The 20334-nt window shown below is 55.7% G+C and overlaps 1 protein-coding gene across 1 annotated transcript in view; it reads right to left on the reverse strand.

Annotated features, from left to right (window-relative positions):
* LOC144257486 (unconventional myosin-Vb-like) overlaps positions 1-20334 on the reverse strand; it is a 66573-nt gene that overhangs the window by 38103 nt on the left and 8136 nt on the right. The window contains 8 exon segments of the mRNA XM_077805459.1: positions 806-913; positions 2044-2125; positions 4124-4267; positions 6955-7111; positions 11435-11579; positions 12104-12275; positions 14488-14644; positions 19189-19328. Of these exon segments, the coding sequence (XP_077661585.1) occupies positions 806-913; positions 2044-2125; positions 4124-4267; positions 6955-7111; positions 11435-11579; positions 12104-12275; positions 14488-14644; positions 19189-19328 (1105 nt within the window).

Genomic DNA, 20334 nt, shown 5'->3' on the forward strand with positions numbered 1-20334 from the left:
GCCCACGCCCGGCAGTTCCTATTGCCCAGTGGGACACGTGCCCTCCCATGCCATGGTCACACCCTGTCCTGGTGGCCGTGGTAAGAGGGCAGCGTCCCGCAGCCTGCGATCACTGCGGCTTGCCCATAGCATGCTCTGCGGCATGCTATAGGGGCTAGGAAATGGGGGTGGAGTTCGGAGGAAGACTAGGGACTGGACTACACTTCACAGTTAGGTGGTCATAAGGTCGAAATAAGCTACCTAATTAGGTCAGCGTCTACAACCTTCCTCCTGCAGAGGTAAGTGCCCTACTACCCCGACAGAGTAACTCTGCCTCCAGGCACGAGGCTTATGTCGGTGTAGTAAGGGTGATGCGGCGTGTGTAGACACCGTGTCCCTTACATCGACTTCTGATGGTCTTGTCAATTTCATGGCCCCCGCCCAGCTGTCCCCCTTCCCTGGAGGGCTGGGTAAGGAGCCCCAGCAGCCCTCACCCCTGCCGGGAGCCAGTTTTACAGTGACGTTGACAAGGCTCCCCCCGGCCCAGAGAAGCCCCAGGCAGCTTGCCCTCTGGGTCCCAGCGGGGAACTGGTGGGGGCAGCCTGCCAGGGCTCAGAACCATGGATGAGTCATTCCTTAACCACCCACTAGGGGGTTCCTCGTGCCTTCCTCAAACATCAGCCCGACTGAGCCTGGTCTGGCGTGGTCTGGAGACCCCCATGCTCTTAGCAGTGACCATACAAAGCCGGTGGGGACCGCAGCATTGCATTCAAGCCAGCTGCAACCCCCAGCCGGAGGTGGTACCAGGACAGGCAGGGACAGCTACCCAATAGCGAGAAGGCATTTCGCGTGCTCTCCAGGTCAGCAGCATCATCCGTCACCTCGAGGTGCGAGCACTGCCCCTGGTTGGTGTAACGGAAGGATTCAGCCCCACCTGCAAGGTTAGAGATGGATCAGCTCCCAGTTAGTTCCCTTCCGCTGTGACGGAGCAAGATCAGCAGAACAGCCGCACGCGAGCCCCACTACCTCTGTCTCTCCTCCCACAGCTTCCCTCAGCTACTGGGGTAGCTATGGCCCTGCTCCCAATCCAGACACGCATCCCCATCCCTTCCCTGGCGGGGCATGGCCAGACACCAACGCGGAGAGCAGCCACATCCTTGGTGCCAGGCAAGAGCCGAGAGCCCCTTGAAAACAGCTTCTTCAAGATGGCCAGAAGCTGAGCCCCACTGCCGGTCCGGGGAGGGTTTTAGGAATTAGAGATGTGGATCACACACACAAGTTCAAACTTCTTTGTGAGAAGATAAAAAAATGTGTCATCCCCCCTCCCGCAAAATAACCCACCACACTGACGATTTCCAGATAAAATCGTCTGGTGGGCTGAAGGGGAGCCAGGCTCCAGGGGTTCCCACAGCTCCAGAGCCAGCTACCCATGAGTCCCCAGACCTGTGGCAGTCTGTTTAATGGGCTGTCCCAGAACTGGAGACCCTGGAAATCCTGGGGCCCCCAGTCGCCTACCAGGCAGCCTGCCAAGGAGCCAAGCAGACGAGTTGTCAGGAAGCCAGACTGGAAACTAGGCAGCATTGAAACCTGAGGAGCTTTGTCCCAGTTGAACCCCCTCCGCAGAAAGATTTTGATTTAGAACAGGCACATTCCCCCATGGAATAATTGTTTGAGGAGCTTTGCTTATCCCTGTGAACCCAAGCCATGTGCTGTGTTTCTCCTCTATACACTGCCAAAAGCATTTACCTTTTCAGTTTGCCTGCCATGAATATTGTCCAACCAGCCCCTGGTTCTCATGCTGCGGAACAGGTCAACAATAAGGGGAAAGGTCCCTTTAGCCCCAGAGCCACCCTGGTATCCTCACCTACCCTCTAGGTTCTCCGATCCATCTCCACAGCCCTCGTTTGAGGGGTCCTGTATAGACCCCACCCCAGCCTTGCTGCTTCCCAACTCGGGATCACCCGGAGAGCTGCTGCAGGGACAGTGCATGGGGACAGCTGACTGGGCTCTTGCCCGCACGCTGGCTGCCCAGGGAGGCACTGGTTCTCTGCCTGGGGCACTTACCGAGGCCCAAGCCTTGGAACTCCGGCAGCGCGGCCGACGCACACAGCTGATAGAAGATATGGTAGTTCCTCTCAGCTTTTGCCTGCACAGAGACAAGCAGAACAGCTGGTTTGGGCCAGATTTTCCTGGATCCCTCCCCCTGCTGCTACCTCATCCCTCTGGCTAAAGGAATGCCCAGGCCATGTCAGATACCGCTATCCCCCTCCTCCACAGTAACAAACCCATGCTAGAATGGGTACCTGGCTACCCCATGCTTAGCTGCTGGTTCACATAAGAGAATAAGGGCCTACTATAGCTACCAGCTAAGAGTCTCGCCCTGAACTCAAGAAGAGCCTCCTGCTTTTGGAATTGAAGAGTCTGAGTTCAGACTCCCTCCCACTCAAGCAAGAGCTTGTGGAGGAGTACTGCAGCCTGGCTACAGATCCACATCTTTCAGGTCTGCCTGGATCTCAGGGCATCTCAGCCATCTGCCCGCAGCTCCAGCCAGGAGGGGGGAGATGTAGAAGGCAACAGGGAAGCATTTCTCCAGCTTCCCATTGGAATTTCTGGTCACTGTTTCTGGAACAGACATTTTAAATTAGTTTATTAGCAATATGGTGGATTTTCCCTTTAAAAAATGGAAAGCACATTTTAAAGAGGCTCATTTCCAAAAGTGAAAAGTTAAGTAGAAAAAGGGCGCTTCCCCCCCCCCAGACAAAAATGTTTCCTCCTTGAAAAAGTCAGCCAGCCCTCCTGATAAGAGGCAACTAGGTCTTGTTCTTACAGATTTGCTCCCTGGAAGGAGGGTTAAGGTAGCAATTTTGACCCAAAATGGGAGCCTCCTAGCTTAGACACCTGCCTCGGTCGGCCAACAGAGCTCCTCAGCGTAAGCAAAGGGTCTGTGGAACCTCCTTCCCCATGATTGTCTGACGGAGCCTGGATTTGAACTTTCAGTAAGCCAGCAAGGCTCAGCCACTTCCTCCAGCTTTGCCACCGGTGGGAAGTTTGCGGAGGAGGGCATTCATTGGTGTGTTTAACTCACTCACACAAGCTCTGGACGAATCGGTGGTGAAAACCACACACATCCAGGTCCTTTCGGTTGGCACGCTTTGGATGATGGGGTCTTAAATTTCAGTAAATTCTCATGGAAAAGTTATTTCAGGCCTTCCCTTTTTCCAGCTTTACCACAGAAAACAATCAATGATCCTGGGGGCCGTTTAGTTCTCCCCACCCCCATTTTCTTTTCACAAGCATTAAAGTGAAACAATTAAAAATTAAAAGACTCTCCATGTCCTTTGTTGTGCTGCGTGCAGGGGCAAGAGAGAGGGAGGAAATCGCAAGGTCTTCTGTTTCCTGTTGTCAAAAAGGCCCTTTTAACTCTCACGTTTTGGTTCAGGAAGTTTCCTGAAGCTCTAGTCAAGCTGTGGCTGCACAGATCGGGCACGTCGGGGGGCGGGAGGGTATGGAGACGACAGATTAAGACTCCCATGGAGCCTTGCATCTCAGTCAGCAACAGTGGTCCCTGCTCAACCTTATATGAGCAAGCAAGGGCCCTGGGGCCAGGGGAGAGAGTGTCCAATAGTCAGAACATGGCATGCGGCTTTACCACCACCTGCCATCCATGCACCCCCCCACCCCTGGGCAGGTCATTGTACCCCCAACCTCATGCCGAGCTCCGTTGCACTGTAGGAGCTCTGCCCCCGCCCCCCCCCCCCCCCGCACACAGAGCCTAAGGACTTCGGGTAGTATTTGGAGCTGGCATTGAAGTCCAAAGCAGTAGGCAGTGATCAGGAGCGCAGGGATAAGGGGGAAAATGTTGAGGTATATACACCCCCCCCACACTCTGCTGCCTCTCAGGCCCTTCCCAGAGTCCAGTTCCTCAGCATGCTCAGAGCCAGAGCCTGGCCAAGGCTGCAGTCCCAGCTCAGACAACAGGAGAATCCAGCGAGCAAGGGAAAGCACCAGCCACCTTTACGTGGGTCTATAAAGGGGCGTTGCTTACCCTGCTTCAAGAGCTGGACCGTCACCTGGCCAGTGATACCCTGGGCTGCAGTGCCCTAGCCAGCTGGTGTGTATACCCCCTCCCCTGCATGGTGCCCACCTGGAAGGTGAGGCGGGATTTCTCCAGCAGGTAGGTTTTCATGGCGGCCCCGACAATGCGATACTCATGGCTGAAGCAGATTTCCACATATTTCCCAAAGCGGCTGCTGTTGTCGTTCCTGGTGGTCTTGGCATTTCCAAAAGCCTGATTGGGAAGGGAAATGGTGCTTAGCCTTAGATCTCCGAGTGCCTAGCCAAGGAGCCGCCTTACTCCCATTTTACAGGTGAGGAAACTAAGGCAGGCTGGTATGGGACTTTCCCGGGGTTACCCAGCAGGTCAGTGGCAGAACTGGAAACACAGCCTAAGTCTCCTGAGTTTTAGTCCAGTGCCCTGCCCACTAGGCCACAGTGTAGAGTGGGTCTATGCACACACCCCTGCCTCCACCCATGCTGAGGGAACTGGAATTGTTTAGTCTGCAGAAGAGAAGAAAGAGGGGGGATTTGATAGCTGCTTTCAACTACCTGAAAGGGGGTTCCAAAGAGGATGGATCCAGACTGTTCTCAGTGGTAGCGGATGACAGCACAAGGAGTAATGGTTTCAAGTTGCAGTGGGGGAGGTTTAGGATTGGATATTAGGAAAAAAATTCACTAGGAGGGTGGTGAAGCACTGGAATGAGTTACCTAGGGAGGTGGAGGAGTCTCCTTCCTTAGAGGTTTTTAAGGTCAGGCTTGACAAAGCCCTGGCTGGGTTGATTTAGTTGGGGATCGGTCCTGCTTTGAGCAGGGGGTTGGACTAGATGACCTCCTGAGGTCCTTTCCAACCCTGATATTCTATGATCATACCTGGGACCACACATAGGTGGCAGGTACAGGGCTGATCAGCCTGCAAGCCCTGAGCTCTCTCCCTTCCTAGCTGTGTTTGCAGTGAGAAGGCTGGCATGGGGCATGCCTTAGGGAGTGTTCCCCAAACAGTGGGTCCTGACCCTCCAGTGGTCATGGGAAGGTTCTAGATGGGTCACAAACCTGGTGCAAAGGGGAGGGGGTAGGTCACAGTGGCAGCTCCTGTCCCACTGATCTGGGCCCAGCTCCCTGCTCCTGGCAGACTGGGTCACAGCATCACTCTTATGGCCCGGCCACCCAAGCCGTTAGGACAAGGGGCAGCTGGGCCAAACCCGCCGCGATACTGCAGCCCATATTGAGCCGGGCCCAGATCTGCAGGACAGACTTGCTCTCCAACGCGTGCAATTGCAAAGAGAAAACGCAGCTGGTGGGTCGCCTTCGTAACACGTTCGGGAACCGCGGCTCTAGGGCCTGGTGCCCTCGGGAGACCTCACTGCAGCAGCCTGGAGCCCAGGCAGCAAGGAATCCTGCCGAGAGGCGTGTAGAAATGGGGCATCAGTGCAAGACAGGCTGCGCACTGAATGAGGCCGGGGCTACCTGCTCCCTAAGATCCAGACAGAGACAGCCTCCCTTGGAGGAGAGGGGCTGGGAGCACAGAGGTGAACTGTGCCCCGATCAAGGTGTGCGCAGAGAGATGGGTCTGGTGGGATCAGAAGAGTCTTTGGGATGCCGAGTGGTGCCCAGAAACCCTCGCCCAGCCCCACGAAGCATTGTCAAGACACTGGATGCAGCCAGCAGGGCCCGTGGGGAAGAGCCCAACTGCCATCGAAGCAGCCGACAGAAACAGGGGAACAGGCACTTCCAGCTGCCTCCCTGGCAAGTGCCAACCTCATTCGGCCTTTGGGTGGGTCAGGGCAACTGGCAGGGCTCCCATCCTGTGGCTCAGCGGGCTTCCAGGCAGAGACCCCCCTGCCCTGCAGACTTCCTCTTGCTCTTACGCCACCCATTGCTGGGGGGCCTCATTCCCACCCCCGTTCAGCCTGCAGGGGAAGCCCCTCCATGCTGACGGACCTTGGGACGGAGAGGCCTCCTGAGGTCCCATGCGCAGCCAGCCACACCACAGCTCTGTGCTCTGCCTTCCCGACACAGGCGCACCCACGGCCCTGCCCGCTAGCTGCAGTGGGGGAGCCGAGGGGATAGACGTGGGGAGATTTGCTTCACCCTGCCCTCTCCCCCACCCTCAGAGGGCCTCAGGGTGGGGAGGTCTCCAAACCTTTCTATCCCCCCGGCTGTGGGAGCTGTCCACTTCCCTCACTTTGGGACCCAGAGCCCCAGCCCTACAGCTGCAGTCACTTCCCAAGGCAGGGGGTGGGGTTCCCCATCTCCCACGCAGAGCAGAGAGGGGAGGGGAAGAACCCAGGCAGGCTGGGAACTGCAGCTCCAGACACGGTGCACCATAGGAGGGGAGCAGAGAGCTGCCTCCTCAGAGCAGGATTTCCTCCCTCCCCGCCAGCCAGCCGACAGGCCCAAGTTCAGCAGCGCGGAGCACAGTGAGGGAAAAGGAAGCAGGAAAACGAGGAATGCCAGGCCCCCCGCCAGGCTGCTCTGCAGAGATCCCCTCCCTCAGCCCCTTGAGGGGCAATACTGTGCCAAGGACAGCTGCACAGCGGCCTGCTCAGCGGGGGCAGGAGGCGAATCTCGCTCCAGGTCAAGCCTGGATCTATGGGGCACCTCTGCCCACGAGGAGCCTCTGCGGCAGGGGAGCAGCCAGCCTTCCAGCTGGATCCACCTCCGCTGCCTCCCGAGGGCATTCCTGCAGCCCCAAGGGACCTGTGCAGCCAAGGAAGCCCATGAGCAGGAGAGGGAGCCCTCGATATCCTAGTCTCAACTAGGAACGGGAGTCCCCACACCCACCCTGGCAGCCCTCTAGGAAGCTCTCAGCCATTTGGAGAGCAGACAGATTCCTCCCCCTGTCAGACAGCGGATCTGGAGCGACCATCCCTGCTTCTTCCCTCCCCTCTGGCATGCCCAGGAGAGGCTAGCAGCACCTACCTCCATGATGGGGCTCGAGGCCAGCACCTTCTCCTCCATGCTGGAGTCACCCAGGGATCCCCCGACCATGGCAAAGTACCGCATGGCATATTTGGCCGATGCAGTCTTGCCAGCACCCGACTCGCCGCTGATGATCAGCGACTGGTTTTTGTTGTTCCTGTGGGAGGCAACGGGAGCCCATCATGATGGGAGCTCAGCAAGGGCAGAGACTCAGCAGGAAGTTGCCCTTTTTAGTGATGGCTGAACCGCCAGACAATAAGGGGCACAGCTGGGAAAGTCACCCACAAACATGGAGGTTTCTCCCAGCCCTGAGTTGGCTCTGGATGTCCCATCGGATCTCCCAGGTGTGGCTGGGCCAGGAGTGCCCTGAGGGCCCCATCTGGCCTTTCACAGTGAGTTAGGACAGGCAGCAAAGTAGAGTCAGGGTGGAGCAGGGGATGAAGGCTGACATGGGCTGTTTAAGTGCAGGCTCAGGCTGAGTCTGAACCGGCCTTAGCACTCTGGGGCCACGGAGGAGCCTGGTGCACCAGGGAAATTCAGCCAGTTTGACTCACCCATCTAATGGGGAGGGAGAGATGGATTCTGGTTCCCCTGCTGGGGAGGCTCAGCACCGCAATCCCATATGGGGGTTGAGAAGGGGCCAACCCCCAGCATTTCCCTACTCCCCTCTAAGGAGAAGCATTGAGCGGCTTTTCTTGGACAGGGGAGTTTTCAGACAGACCCTTCCATGCGGGGTTGGGTTTTAAGTGACGCTCAGCAGCGCTCCAGCAAACCAGCCCCACACATGGCAGGAGCCAGCCCCACACATCCTGCCACCACTCTTCTGCTTAGCAGAGACAAATGCAGATTCACCAGGGAGCTCATCCTCCCCACCTGTTTCCACCGCCCTGGCTGGGAGCCAGCCCCAGGGAGCACTGGGTTTTATTTTAAAAGACAGCTGCTCCTGGCTCAAGCAGCCCCTTCCTTCCCCCACCACGATGCCTCAAGAGGGGCTTTGTTCCCATCCCTCTCCCCAGTAGCTGGAGGAGAGCAGGCATCTGCCTCGCATACAGCCATTAGCAAGTGCCAGCCTCACCTGGCCATTCCCCACAGCCATGCCGAGCATGGAACTTGGCACAGTCTGGGGGAAGCAAGCAGCGGGGCATGCATGGAGAGCATTGCTTACACATGGACACTCCTCCAGGAGCTGCCGAGGAGCCAGGGGTCCTTCTGAGGCAGTTAAGAGGCTGGGCTGGCAGGGGCGGTTCTAGGGAGTTTATTCTGTCTCACCTCAACATGGTTAGCCAGCTGCTTGGTTGATTCACCCCCAGTTCTCTGGGGCCCCATGCAGAGGTGACCCCATGTGGGCCTGGGCATCAGGACGGTGGTGTGTACTGAACCAACACTGAGGTTGTGCCCTGGGCTTTCCCACATCAGGCCACCAGCTCCACTGATCAGAGATGAAACACTCTGGAGAGTCTGCAGCCGCAGATGCTTGTCTTAGGCGGTGTCTACACAGGAGCAGGAGGCGAGGTTCCCAGCTCAGGCAGACATCCCCACGCTAGCTCAGATTGACTTGGGCGCTAAGGATAACAATGCAATGGCACAAGTGGTGGGATGGGTTAGCCACCCCCTCCCCACAAACACAATCTCAGCTGAAGCCCTAGGTGTTGTGACAGAGTTCCTCCTCTGCCCTGGTGGGTCCTGCGCTTATTGGCGGATTTGCTCGCCTCAGAGGTTCACAGCAGCCCTCAGTTTGGCCACTTTCATGGCTCAAATCTACCGTTCACTCAGTTACCCTCATCGCTGGCCAGCATGGGGAAAGGAAGAACAATCCCCGCAATCTCTGCTGATCCACCTAGTGGATCGGGGAACAGGCCAGAGATCTTCCCCTCTGGTGGAACCCACAGTCCAGGTCAACTCCTCCGGTATCAAGTAGGGAGTTGGGGGATGGAGGGAACCTGGGCCCGCCCTTACTCCAGGTTCCAGCCCAGGGCCCTGTGGGTTGCAGCTGTCTACAGTGGCTCACGTGACAGCTGCAACTCCCTGGGCTACTTCCCCATGGCCTCCTCCTAACCTTCTTTATTCTCACCACAGGACCTTCCTTCCTCCTGATGTCCGATAATGCTTGTACTCCTCAGTCCTCCAGCAGTACGCCTTCTCGCTCCCAGCTCCTCGCGCACACACCACAAACTGAAGTGAACTCCATTTTAAACCCAGGTGCCCTGATTAGCCTGCCTTAATTGATTCTGGCAGCTTCTTTATTGGCTGCAGGTGTTCTAATCAGCCTGTCTGCCTTAATTGTTTCCAGAAAGTTCCTGATTGTTCTGGAACCTTCCCTGTTACCTTACCCAGGGGAAAGGGATCTACTTAACCTGGGGCTAATATATCTGCCTTCTAGCACCTTCCTGTAGCCATCTGGCCCAACCCCGTCACATAACATACATGGGGCAGCCACCCCAGCCATGGCTACCCACTATATTTAGTAGGCTGGCTTGGTCAGAGTTAGCATGGGTACATCTCCCCCACAGGAAGTGACACCTACACTGGAGATGTACCTTGAAAGCAGACACTCCTGCGCCTCCCTCTAGAACAGGGTAGCATGAACTAGCTTCAACCCCCCCCACAGCCTGAGCTTCACGTACATCAGCACACATGGAAGCCATCAGAGCTGAGTCATTTAAGGGTCCTCAAACCATGTGTCTTGTGCCCATCCCCAGACTGATCAGCTCCATATGCTTCAAGGGAAGAGACAGAAGGCCAAGGAACCAGTTTGTTTTGCAGCAATTTCTTTAGACTTTCGCATCCACACATATGATCCATTCTAGAGGACTTTAACAGAGCCACAGCCCCTGCTACAGACTGGCCCAAACAGAATGGGTCTCCCACTATTAAATTCTGGAGAGAGAAATTTTTAGGGATCCCCCACTGGTTCCATTCTAGTCAGGTCTATGGGATTTCTCCAGGGGGAATTGCTCTGCTGCTCATCAGTCTTACCCCAGCTGAGCCATGCGCTGGACCTTTTCAGAGGCATTAGGCTGGGATTTTCAGAAAGGCAGATGCTCGGCTTCAACTGCCCTTCAGCCTCTGAGAGCCCGGCCAGATCTCTTCACCATGCTTCCATGCTCTGTGCTGCTCAAACGGGCCACCACAAGCTCCTCCCATTGGCCAGGGTTGGGCAATGCCCCCACAGGATCGTTCTGGGGTGCCATCCTGCCACGTTCCAGGCCCTTGGACTCAGTTTTGCCTCCTCCCTGCCATCTTTCCAGCATCTCAACACTCCTCCCCAAGCCCAGTTTCACATCATATTCTGAGCTGCTCAGAGCAATTGAACAAGGAGACAGACAGTTCCTGGCACCCCCCGCGCCTCCGGCCAGGATTTCTGACCTTTGTTACTTGAGATCTGTAATGGGGTGGCACCCACCTCTCGCAAGTGCCCCCTGGTGGGGCATGTGTGCACCTGCAGTTTTTATCCACTCACCGTGCCCCCTGTTGGCCGCTGCATTTGTCAGGAGGGTCTTTGGCAACTCAGCCCTCTGGCCAAGCCAAACTCTGTCCATGGATTAAACAAACCCCTTCTGGGGTACACAGTCCCAAGCATCCCCAATGTCCTGCAGCCCTCCCTGGGCTCAGTCTTCAACTAGTCCAGCAGGGCCCACCACAGTACTGCTTGGTCCAGCTAGGTTGCAAGGCTCCTACTCTGGAACTGAGCAGCACCCCAAGGGCTTCTTCCCTGAGGACTCCTTGTCCCTACTCGAGTCCTCAGTGACTCCAGTCTTCCTGCTGAGTCACCCCTCTTGGGCTCAGTTCACCGACCACAGCTCCCCACTGAGTCAGCCCCACCCCTTCCCTGGGGTGCCGCAGTTCTAATTCCCTTCCTTGGGGCATAGCCACTTCCCCTGGTCCCACCCACTGCTCTGGGCCCCAAATCAGGGACCCTTTAAGCCCTGTGCTGCGTCCTTCACTAATCGCTGCTCAACATTTCACTTGGCCACTTCCCCGCAGCCCCTCTTAGCTGAGTCCCATCAGCCAGCCAGGAGCCACTCTCAGGCTCCCCTTGTCCCTGTCTAGCAGACTCATGTGCCCAGCCCCTGCAGCCAGCCAGGAGCACCTCAGCCTCCCCCAGTCCCTGCCAGCAGACAACTCACACTGGCCTGCAGCTCCTTTTATATGAGCCTACTGGGCCTGGATTGGCTACATCCCACATGGCCTCTCTAGGCAGCTTGGAGGACCCTCTCCACTGCCCTTTTCTGGGGCAGGGCATGGCAGGAACTTGAAGCCTACTGCACCCCATCACAAGATCCCAACACCCAACATAACTTAAGTCCCCTTTGTAGCTAATCAGCAACAATAGCCCATCCCTGGGGCGATACAGCTCGGAAGGACCCGGGGTCCAGAGAATCAGGGGGTTCTTCTGCACCAATCACTCCAGCAGGACAAGGAGCCAGTGCGGGATGCGTACGTCAGCATCCCGGGCGCAGCCTGCCGCAGCTCTGCTCACCTGGACATCTGCTTGTACGCGTCCTCGGCCACGGCGAAGATGTGGGGGTCCATGTCACCCATGTTCTGGCCGCTGTAGGCATAGATAACTGGCTCCTCGTAGATGGGCAGCTGCTTGTAAGGGTTGATGGCAACGAGGATGATACCTGGGGGCAGGAGGGAGGACATTCAAACCCAGCCAGGAGCGGAGGGGTGGGGCAGGAGACGCTGTGAGGGGGATCGCCCACCCCAGCACCTCAGATGAAGCTCGGCGGGGGGAGGGCGCACTGGGGAAGGGGCATTTGAGCTAGCACTGAAGTGAGCCATGGCAGTTATTTGATGTGCATGGCCATCTCGCTAACATGGCCATCACTGGGGTATTGGTATGAGCCTCAATACCATCCCCCTCCAGCTGCCATTTTACAGCAGGCAGGGCTAGGAGACAGAGGAGACCGCTCATCCCAGGAAGAGGGGGAGGCTCATTTGTAGAGGGCCAGAAAGCAGTGACCATGTCTGGTCTCAGGTCAGCTGGAAAGCCAGGCAGGGAACCCAGGTGTCCGACTCCCGTCTCCCCTCCTCCAGCCACTGGACCCTGCCCCCTAGGGAGCGCGGCGGGTTACCGAGCTCAAGGACTCCCCGGCACAGAAGAGTCCCGGGAGAACCTGCTCTAGCCCAGTGACCAGGCACTCACCGCAGTAGGTGTAGATGGTGTTGGTCTCCAGGAAGCGAGCCCTGAGCGTGTGCAGCACAGCCGGCTCGTGGAGGTAGCTCAGGGCCACCAGGTCGTTCTCTCCCGACAAGTAGTCGGGGTTGCGCAGGAAGGGCAGCTGGGGGCACTGGGGGTCGAGGGGGTAGGTAGATTCCTGTTGTGGGGAAGGAGGCCAAGGGAGAACAGCTGAGCTTGCTGGAGCCAGCGCCCTCAGCCTCGGAACAGGGTTAGTCACCGTTCTAGCGGCCCAGCCCGGAAGGCACTTGGAGGCTTCCTACGGAGCCAGGCTGGGTCACCCCCATGCAGCAGCAGCTGCTCTCCCCAGCCCAGACCGGCAGTGCCCCCCAATCCCCTGCCACGTGTCCTCTAAGCCACGGCCACCACACCAGGCAGCACTGCGCAGGGCGGGTGGGAAGCCAACCCTTCGTCCTGCAGAAGGGGCTGAGGCTCCTCATGATGGAGAGGAGCCAGCTCACCCTGCTGGAAGAACTTCTCCCTCCAGTGCACCAGGTGAGGGGTTAGTTCAGCAAAGCGGGTATTTGCCTGTTCCCAAGGCTGTCTGCTAGGACAGTCGGGGAGGCTGGACGGATGAGCAGGCTGGGCTGCTGCCCTGCATACCAGTGTGCGAGGAACAGGTGCGAGGAAGCCCAAGTTAGTCATGACTAGGGCCCTACCAAATTTACAGCCATGAAAAAAAATGCACAACTGACCATGAAATCTGGTCTTTTGTGTGCTTTTACCCAATACTATACATGTTGGGTAACGGAGAAGACCAGTGTTTCTCAGATTGGGGGTCCTGACCCAACAGGGAGTTGCAGGGGGATCGCAAGGTTATTTTGGGGGAGGTCACGGTATTGCCACCCTTACTTCTGTGCTGATTTCAGAGCTGGGTGGCTGGAGAGCAGCAGCTGCTTGCTGGGTGCCCAGCCCAGCGCCTGGCCAGCAGCCGCGCAGAAAGGTGGCGATATTGTACCAGGCCACCCTTGCATCTGCAGGGCTGCTGGCGGGGGCTCTGCCTTCAGAGCTGGGTGGCTGGAGAGCCGCGGCTGCTGGCCAGGTGCCCAGCTCTGAAGGCAGAGCCCCCGCCAGCAGCCCTGCAGATGCAAGGGTGGCAGGGGGCTGCAGTATTGCTAAAAAACCCTCCTTTTCGGGTCAGGACCCCGACAATTACAACATCCTGAAATTTCAGACTTAATTTGCTGCAATCATGAAATTTACTATTTTTAAAATCCTAGGACCCCGTGAAATTGACCATGAATTTGGTAGGGACCCAGCCACCAGTCATCAGCATCTGCTTCATCCAAGTTATGCTTTGAGGCACTTGCTACAGCTCAGATGCCAGAAGCCTCTGAGCAGCCTCCAAGCCATTGGCGGTGACCCTGTGGCGGTGAAGCCAGGCAGAGTCATGGCTTGTCCTGGGCACGGCCAGGCCGCCCGGCCAGGCTTACGATTCTGCCACGGAAGTGGTGACTTTGAATCAAGTCGGTGACAGCTTGGAAACGGCGGCAAACATGTTTGAGGCGGCCCCGCAAGCAGAGGGGGCTTTGCAACCTGGCGCACAGGGTCCCAATGCCACAGACATTTGGCCGGGCCACCCCTCCGCAGTTGGAGACGGACGGGCGGACAGGCCAAATCTGAGCGGCACCGTAGTGCGAGCCCGGGTGCTAGGTGCAATGCCCAGAGCCAGGCCCAGCCCCACAGGACAGGAGCTGCGGCAGTGGGGTGAACTCGCTCTCCAAACCCACCCTCATCGCCCGCTCTACACTCGTGTAACACTGATGTAGTGAGAACAACGCCAGGCGGGGACCTTCCTGCGACCGCCTGAAGTACACGGGCACGTTAGGCATCGCCAGCAAGGGGCGGGGGGCCAGAGCAGCGCCCGCGCTTGGCAGAGGGGAACGTGCTCGCTGGGGGTGGGTTGGAGGACAGACGCCGGTTCCGTGAGGAGACCAGGAGAAGCTGCCCGAGCACCAGCCCCCCAGTCGCAGCAGGACATGGAGCTCCAGGCAGCCCTAGGAGAGCCGGCTGCTGCCAAGCTCTGCAGAAGCCGTTCCCAACCCAAGGAAAGGGCCTTTGCCAGCCAGTGCCCAGACCAACTGGGCAGGCAACTGACCCTCCGTAGGACAGAGCTCCACCCCTGACCACAGCAGCCCCGATTGTTTCTATTTACCCAAACTAAGACCTGGTCAGTGCCCACTCATCTGCATTGCACTGGCCAACGGTATGGATCTTGGACTGCTCCCACCCCAGGGAGCTACAGTAACTTAGAACACAGTCTTCCCCCCCTGCCCCATGCACTGGAGTTAGGGGAAGGCTGGGGGTGCCACCTACTCGGCCCTGCAAGGCCAGAAGGCTCCCTGCCTTACCGAGCCATCTTCCAGTCGGAGATGGAGGAAGCCATCTCCTTCCTCGTAGCCCCTGGTCAGTTCTGCAGATTTCCAGACTTCTAGGCAGTCAGGGATCCACACCCGGGTGCCCTACAGGAAAAGCAGGGGGGCAGAAGCACAGAAACGAGACAAGCAGCTGCCATCAGACACAAGGGAAAAACAGGGCTTCTTCCGCTGAGCCCCTCCCCTGGCAGCTGTGCCAGGTGCAGACCTCCCTCACCCTTCCAGGCTGAATGAGGTGGCGTGGGAGAATGAGTGGAGGGGTGCCAAGGTATGGAGAGGCGACCTCTTCACCCAGCTACAAGTCACTTGGGATCCCAGCTGTGCTCTCCGCTGGCCATTTCTGGGGTTGGAAGGTGGCACAGGGAGACTTGGCAGGGCAGGGGATGGGATGGTAGCAGTCACCTGAGTTTCTGCAGCGGAGAGGGGACGAGAACTGGCCAGTGGGAGAAGCGCTCACCTGGCAGGCTTAGGCTAGGACATTCAGCCTCTTCCATTGGCTTTGTCCTTAGGGCTCTGGCAGCTGAAACTTTGGTGGTTCACAGCTTCGTTCCATGCTGTTAATGCCCCCTCAGAGCTCAGTTCAGCTACCAATGACGCACGGATAAGAGCCCAGCTTTGCACCCTTCCCACGCCCTGGCTGGCCAAGGCTGCAGGAGGGTCGGCCCTGCCGGCTGTGACCAGATGATCCATCTGGCATGAGCCAAGGGGCTGCACTTTCTGCATCCACTCAGGTGGGGGAAGCCACCTGCTCCATGACCGGCTCTCGGGGCAAATCTCTTACAACACTGGGGAACAGCAAGGACCAGCTCTCAGGCTGCAACCCATGAAGAAACCCTCTCCCCAGCTGCCAGTTTGCATACAAAAGCCCTTCCCAGCACCTGCAGGGAACCAAGCCAGTCACTGCAGACAGACCTCTCCCCCACACCCAGCCCTATTCGAAGGGGGGGGGTGGGCAATTGGCTGCACCAGGGCATGTCCAGACAGATGGAGGGGCCTAGCAAAGCACTCTGTTACTCCACATCTGCAGGGAGTCACTGGGACTAAGTCTGTGCAGGCAGGGGGCCTGCTGACCCCAGACCAACCCACAGAGCAGGAACACAAAATGCCTTTGAGACCCAGAAGAGGCAAAGCCATTTTGGAGCAGAGCACAAAGGAGGAACGGCCAAGCAGCCTGGGCCAACTGCAGCGGTGTCCCATGGTTCAGAGGCCTGAGCACATGCAATGGCCAATGTACAACTGCAATGCAGGCTCCTGGATTCTGTTCTGCCAAGGGGAGTCACCTGGGGAGATGGACATGTGGGACTGAAGGGCCATGGGAAGTGCTGTGGAGTGGCTAAAGTCAGAGATTGTGCCAAGAGCACAGAACAGACAGGCCTCTGGGTTCTCTTAAAATCAGAGCTCAGATCTGGGGCCTGACTTGGCGCATGAGAATTTCAGGGCCAACATCTGAGCAGCCGCCTTCCCAGCAGAGGGTCTGCCAAGGCAGCTGCGACTTCGCCTCTCCCCGCTAGACTGCAGCACCCCGCTGTCAAATGCTGCCTTGGACTGGTGCGCACCCAACTGGGTGGTTTGAGAGGAGAAAAGTTCTAGTGTGTTTGTTTTGCAGTTTCACTGACCTCCACTGTCCCAGCCCCAAAGAGTTCGGTGTATGCTCACAAGCTTGTTTCTCACACCAACAGAAGTGGGTCCAATAAAAGATATTCCCTCCCCCACCTTGTCTCTCGAATACCTGGGACCAACACGGCTACAACACTGCATTCAGAGGCATGCGTCAGGCCCCCCAGATTGTGAGTTCTTAAATAGATATGGGCTTTTTATTTGCCTTTTGGTCACATTTTCAATCTTCTCTGCAACCATAAGGGCTAGAAACTCACTTTGAAAAGAAAGGCGGAGATTCTCCTCTGTTCCCAGGATTCCAGGAACTGGGGCTTTAAGGAGGTCAAATATTGCAAGGCTTGCAATAAAGCAACAAGAACCAGCCACACTTGTTTCTGGGTTAGGCAGCTTAGTTCCCCTGCGTGGCAAGGGTCACCCCTGCATTTGCCTCCTTGGTTTCTGCAGCTTTTCTAGTTTTATTGGATTGCCTGCCAAGAAGACTTCTTTACAGCACACTCGCCTGATTCTCTTCCCCCAGGTTTCAGGCAAACCTCACTCGATATCTAGACAGCGTTCACTAAGGCGCGTTAAACGGCAACAATGCAAGTCCTAGATTTGGCAACAGGCTCTTTGTCAGAGCAACGCTCCAGGTTCAGTTAGCAAGAGATGCTAGGGTTGGAGGACCACAAGGAAAGGAGACACCTGCTAGAATACCAGCCCTGCCTTAGGTCCTGAGCACACTTGTGCCAGCATTTGCTGGGGGGGGGGGGGTCCCCTCAAACTTGGGTGACATGTTCTAAACAAAAATTCCCATCTGAACCTCAGAAAAGCACTGTTAAAATAGCCCATAAGTTTCGTTTCAGCTAGTATTGCCCCAGGGGAGCCCCTGATACATAGAAGAGACCAATTAGTATCAAGCAGGTCATTATAAGAGATTCATCTATATGTTATCAATTTATTACTCTAATTTCTCATAGCATCATCTTTCATTCACCTTTCAGCCATAAGCTCTTACTCCTTGTAAGGGAATTGCATGCAGGCTTTCAGTGAGGCCCAGGAAAGACTGTTTAGTTCTTGCCATTTTCTAATACAGAAAGATCAGCAGGTTGGATGGGGGACGGGGGGTTACCCAGGGTTGTTTCAACCCAAAGCTCTTTGTAACCTTTACTCTGCGTGAGGTAGTGTCAGGAAATAAGTCAGGGGCTGTCCGACCGACCGACGGCTGGCACAAACAGGACAACACGAGTGCTTTCACTTAAAGCTAAAACCTTACTTAGTCTCAAACACTTACACACGTCTGCAGCAGGTTAGTAAAACACCCCCAACCCTCGATAATTCCTGAAGCGGAGTGTGGCTCTCGAGTGGCACAGCGGCAGCCCATCTGCCAGTGGGGAACACAAGATGCATCCAGAGGGAGAGTCCAGTCCCCAAGCGTCCCACTACCTCAAACTTTCCCCCTTATTTATACATTAGTAATAGAATGACATGCCCCTTAAAGAAAAAACTTGTCAAGCGACCAGTGAAACTGCTTAAGCAAGAGGTTCCTAATTATTGATTAACCAGGTGTGGGTTTTTCCCCCCAGAGTCTGCAGCCTTGAGACCCCAATAGACATTCCTGGGGCACATCCTGCTCTTCTAAAATGCATGTATCAGCAACCTCAACACAATTCTTATCAGGAAGGACACGGGGTCAAGCTGCCCTTTCTGTGGCACTCAAAACCCCCTCCCCTCCTGCCTTGGTCAAGCTGAGTTTGCTACATGGCCACTTTATGGCCTGCTGACTTGGCTGCTTTTAGCAATAAGCCATAGCGGTTTCAGGCACTTTACTGGTTTGCTGACTTCTCCCCGTACAGGGGTGGTGGCGGGAAGATTCCTTCTGGAAAAGGATGGCATGATTCATAGAATATCAGGGTTGGAAGGGACCTCAGGAGGTCATCTAGTCCAACCCCCTGCTCAAAAGCAGGATCAATCCCCAATTAAATCATCCCAGCCAGGGCTTTCTCAAGCCCTGGGATCCCTGCAGTCAAGGGATTCCTGCAGTATGAAGCCCACAAGCTCAAAGAAAGCAGTTAGAAGTTTCCATGAAAGAAGAATCTGTCATGGACTTTTTTAGGCTAGAAACCTGGGAACAGTCAGACTGGACCAGATCATTTGTCTAGTATCCAGTCTCGGATTGTGGCCAGCACCAGAAGTTGCACCTTCCTCTGGAATAAGCCCCAGCGCTAAACAGGTGAGAGTCTGCACCCTCCACATGAGATCTCCTAATCCCTTCTATTTAGGGATTCTCTTAAAATCCTTTCCAAGAGTTGTTGGCACCAACTGTGGCCGTTTTCGAAAGCCACCTCACGTCCAGTCCTGCCAGGGCAGGTCAGCTGCTGAACACCAGGTCCCAGTGCAATACTGTGGCCAAAAGGGCCAGCAGGATCCTTGGATGCATAAACAGGGGAATCTCAAGTGGAGGGGTATTTGGCTCTGGTGCGACAGCTGCTAGAGTCCTGTGTCCAGTCCTGGTACCAAAATTCAAGAAGGATGTTGATAATTTGGAGAGGGTTCATGAGAATGATTAAAGGGTTAGAAAACCTGCCTTGGAGTGAGAGTGCCTTGAGTCTATCTACTTAGCTTAACAAAGAGAAGGTTCAGGGGTGACTCGATCAGTCTGCAAGTACCCACGTGGAGAGACTGGAGAGTGGGCTCTTCCATCTTGCAGAGAAACGACCACCACTATCCAGCAGCTGGATGCTGAAGCTGGACAGACGGGAAATAAGGCACAAGTTTTGAACAGTGAGAATAACTAACCCTTGAATCATTTATCAAGGGTTGGGAGGGTTCCCCCATCACTGGGGGTTCCAAAAATCCTGACTGCTCTCAAGAGATCTGCTTGTGCTTCAGAGAAATTAGCCCAGGAAGTTCTATGGCTTGTGTTATGCAGGAGGTCAGACAAGGGTGCCTCCTGGCTCCTCCCTACAGCAGCTACTTCACAGACACAAGGCAGGGCATGAAGCCCCACGCTGCCAGGGAAAATGGGCTCAGAGGCAGTCCCAGCACATCAGGTGGCAGTCCCCAGGGGTCTCTGTGACCCACCCCGTCACACCAAGACCTGATGCAGTGCCCCCTTTGAAGAGCGAATACATCTGCGTTTCTATAGCAGAGAGCTTTCCATGGAAGGCGTCCCAGCACGCCATTTTACAGAAGGGGAACTGCAGGCTGAGGGCCTGACGTATCTGGGCATACGGAGTACAGGGCAGTGATGAACGGGATACACAGAGTGCAGGCTAATGGCAAATCAGGGCCAGAGAAGTCAGCGGCAGAGCAGAAATTCCAATCATCCCCTCCTCTAGTCACCAGAGCCCACTTTATTCTGAACAAAAATTCCTACTAAGTAAGTTTCTCCTTGGATATTAGAAATGAGTGTGGCTATGTTACTTGTCACCCAGAAATTCTACAAAACTAACATCTACCCGCACAGATTAACACCTCATAAGAGAAGCCAGAGGACTTTTGCAGCCTAAGGAAAGCTTCTTTTCCAATACCTATGGCCCAGCTTTCAGGGACAGGCTCTGGGAGGAGTTTTAGCCCCATGCAGAAGCCCCACAATTCCGTAAGTTACATGGTCTATTTTAGATTTGCAAGGCCAGTAATATATCATGCTCCCAGCTGGCTCCTGCCTGCCTGTTGCTAGAAATAGGGGCTGCAAGTTTCACAGATTTGCAAAATCAGCAAAATATATAACTTGGCTCAGAGCAAGTGTTTCTGCAGCGTGTAAGACACCTGTGTTAACAAAATGTTAACAAAACAAGCAGTGAATAGTTAAATCAAGACGACTTTAAAAAAAAAACAGCTGTTCTAACCACACAGAAGTGTATGGCATTAGATCCAAAACCCCTATGCTGAAAATACTTAGGTTGCAAAGGTAACCGTTTCAAAATTGGGAAGTGCCAGAGTTTTGGCTACCTATGCAACCTAACTCAGCCCCAACTAGAGCTAATGGAGATCTCCTATATGGACCAGCCACTAGCTGGAGATGGCAACAGTTTACCACTGGCTTTCACAGCTGTTTGAAAAAGCTTCTGGATTAATTCCTGGTCATATTGGAGGGGAATGTGCTCTGGCAGTTCAACCCCTGCTACCCCTGCCCTCAGCTTGTCCCATGCCTGGCTCCTGTTCCCAACCCCACCCTGCCCTTCTGACCCCCTGCCACTGGGTCCTGCAGCCCACTTCCCTGCTCTG

The sequence above is a fragment of the Eretmochelys imbricata genome, chromosome 25 (genome assembly GCF_965152235.1).
Source record: "Eretmochelys imbricata isolate rEreImb1 chromosome 25, rEreImb1.hap1, whole genome shotgun sequence".
In the NCBI taxonomy this organism is placed as follows: Eukaryota; Metazoa; Chordata; order Testudines; family Cheloniidae; genus Eretmochelys; species Eretmochelys imbricata.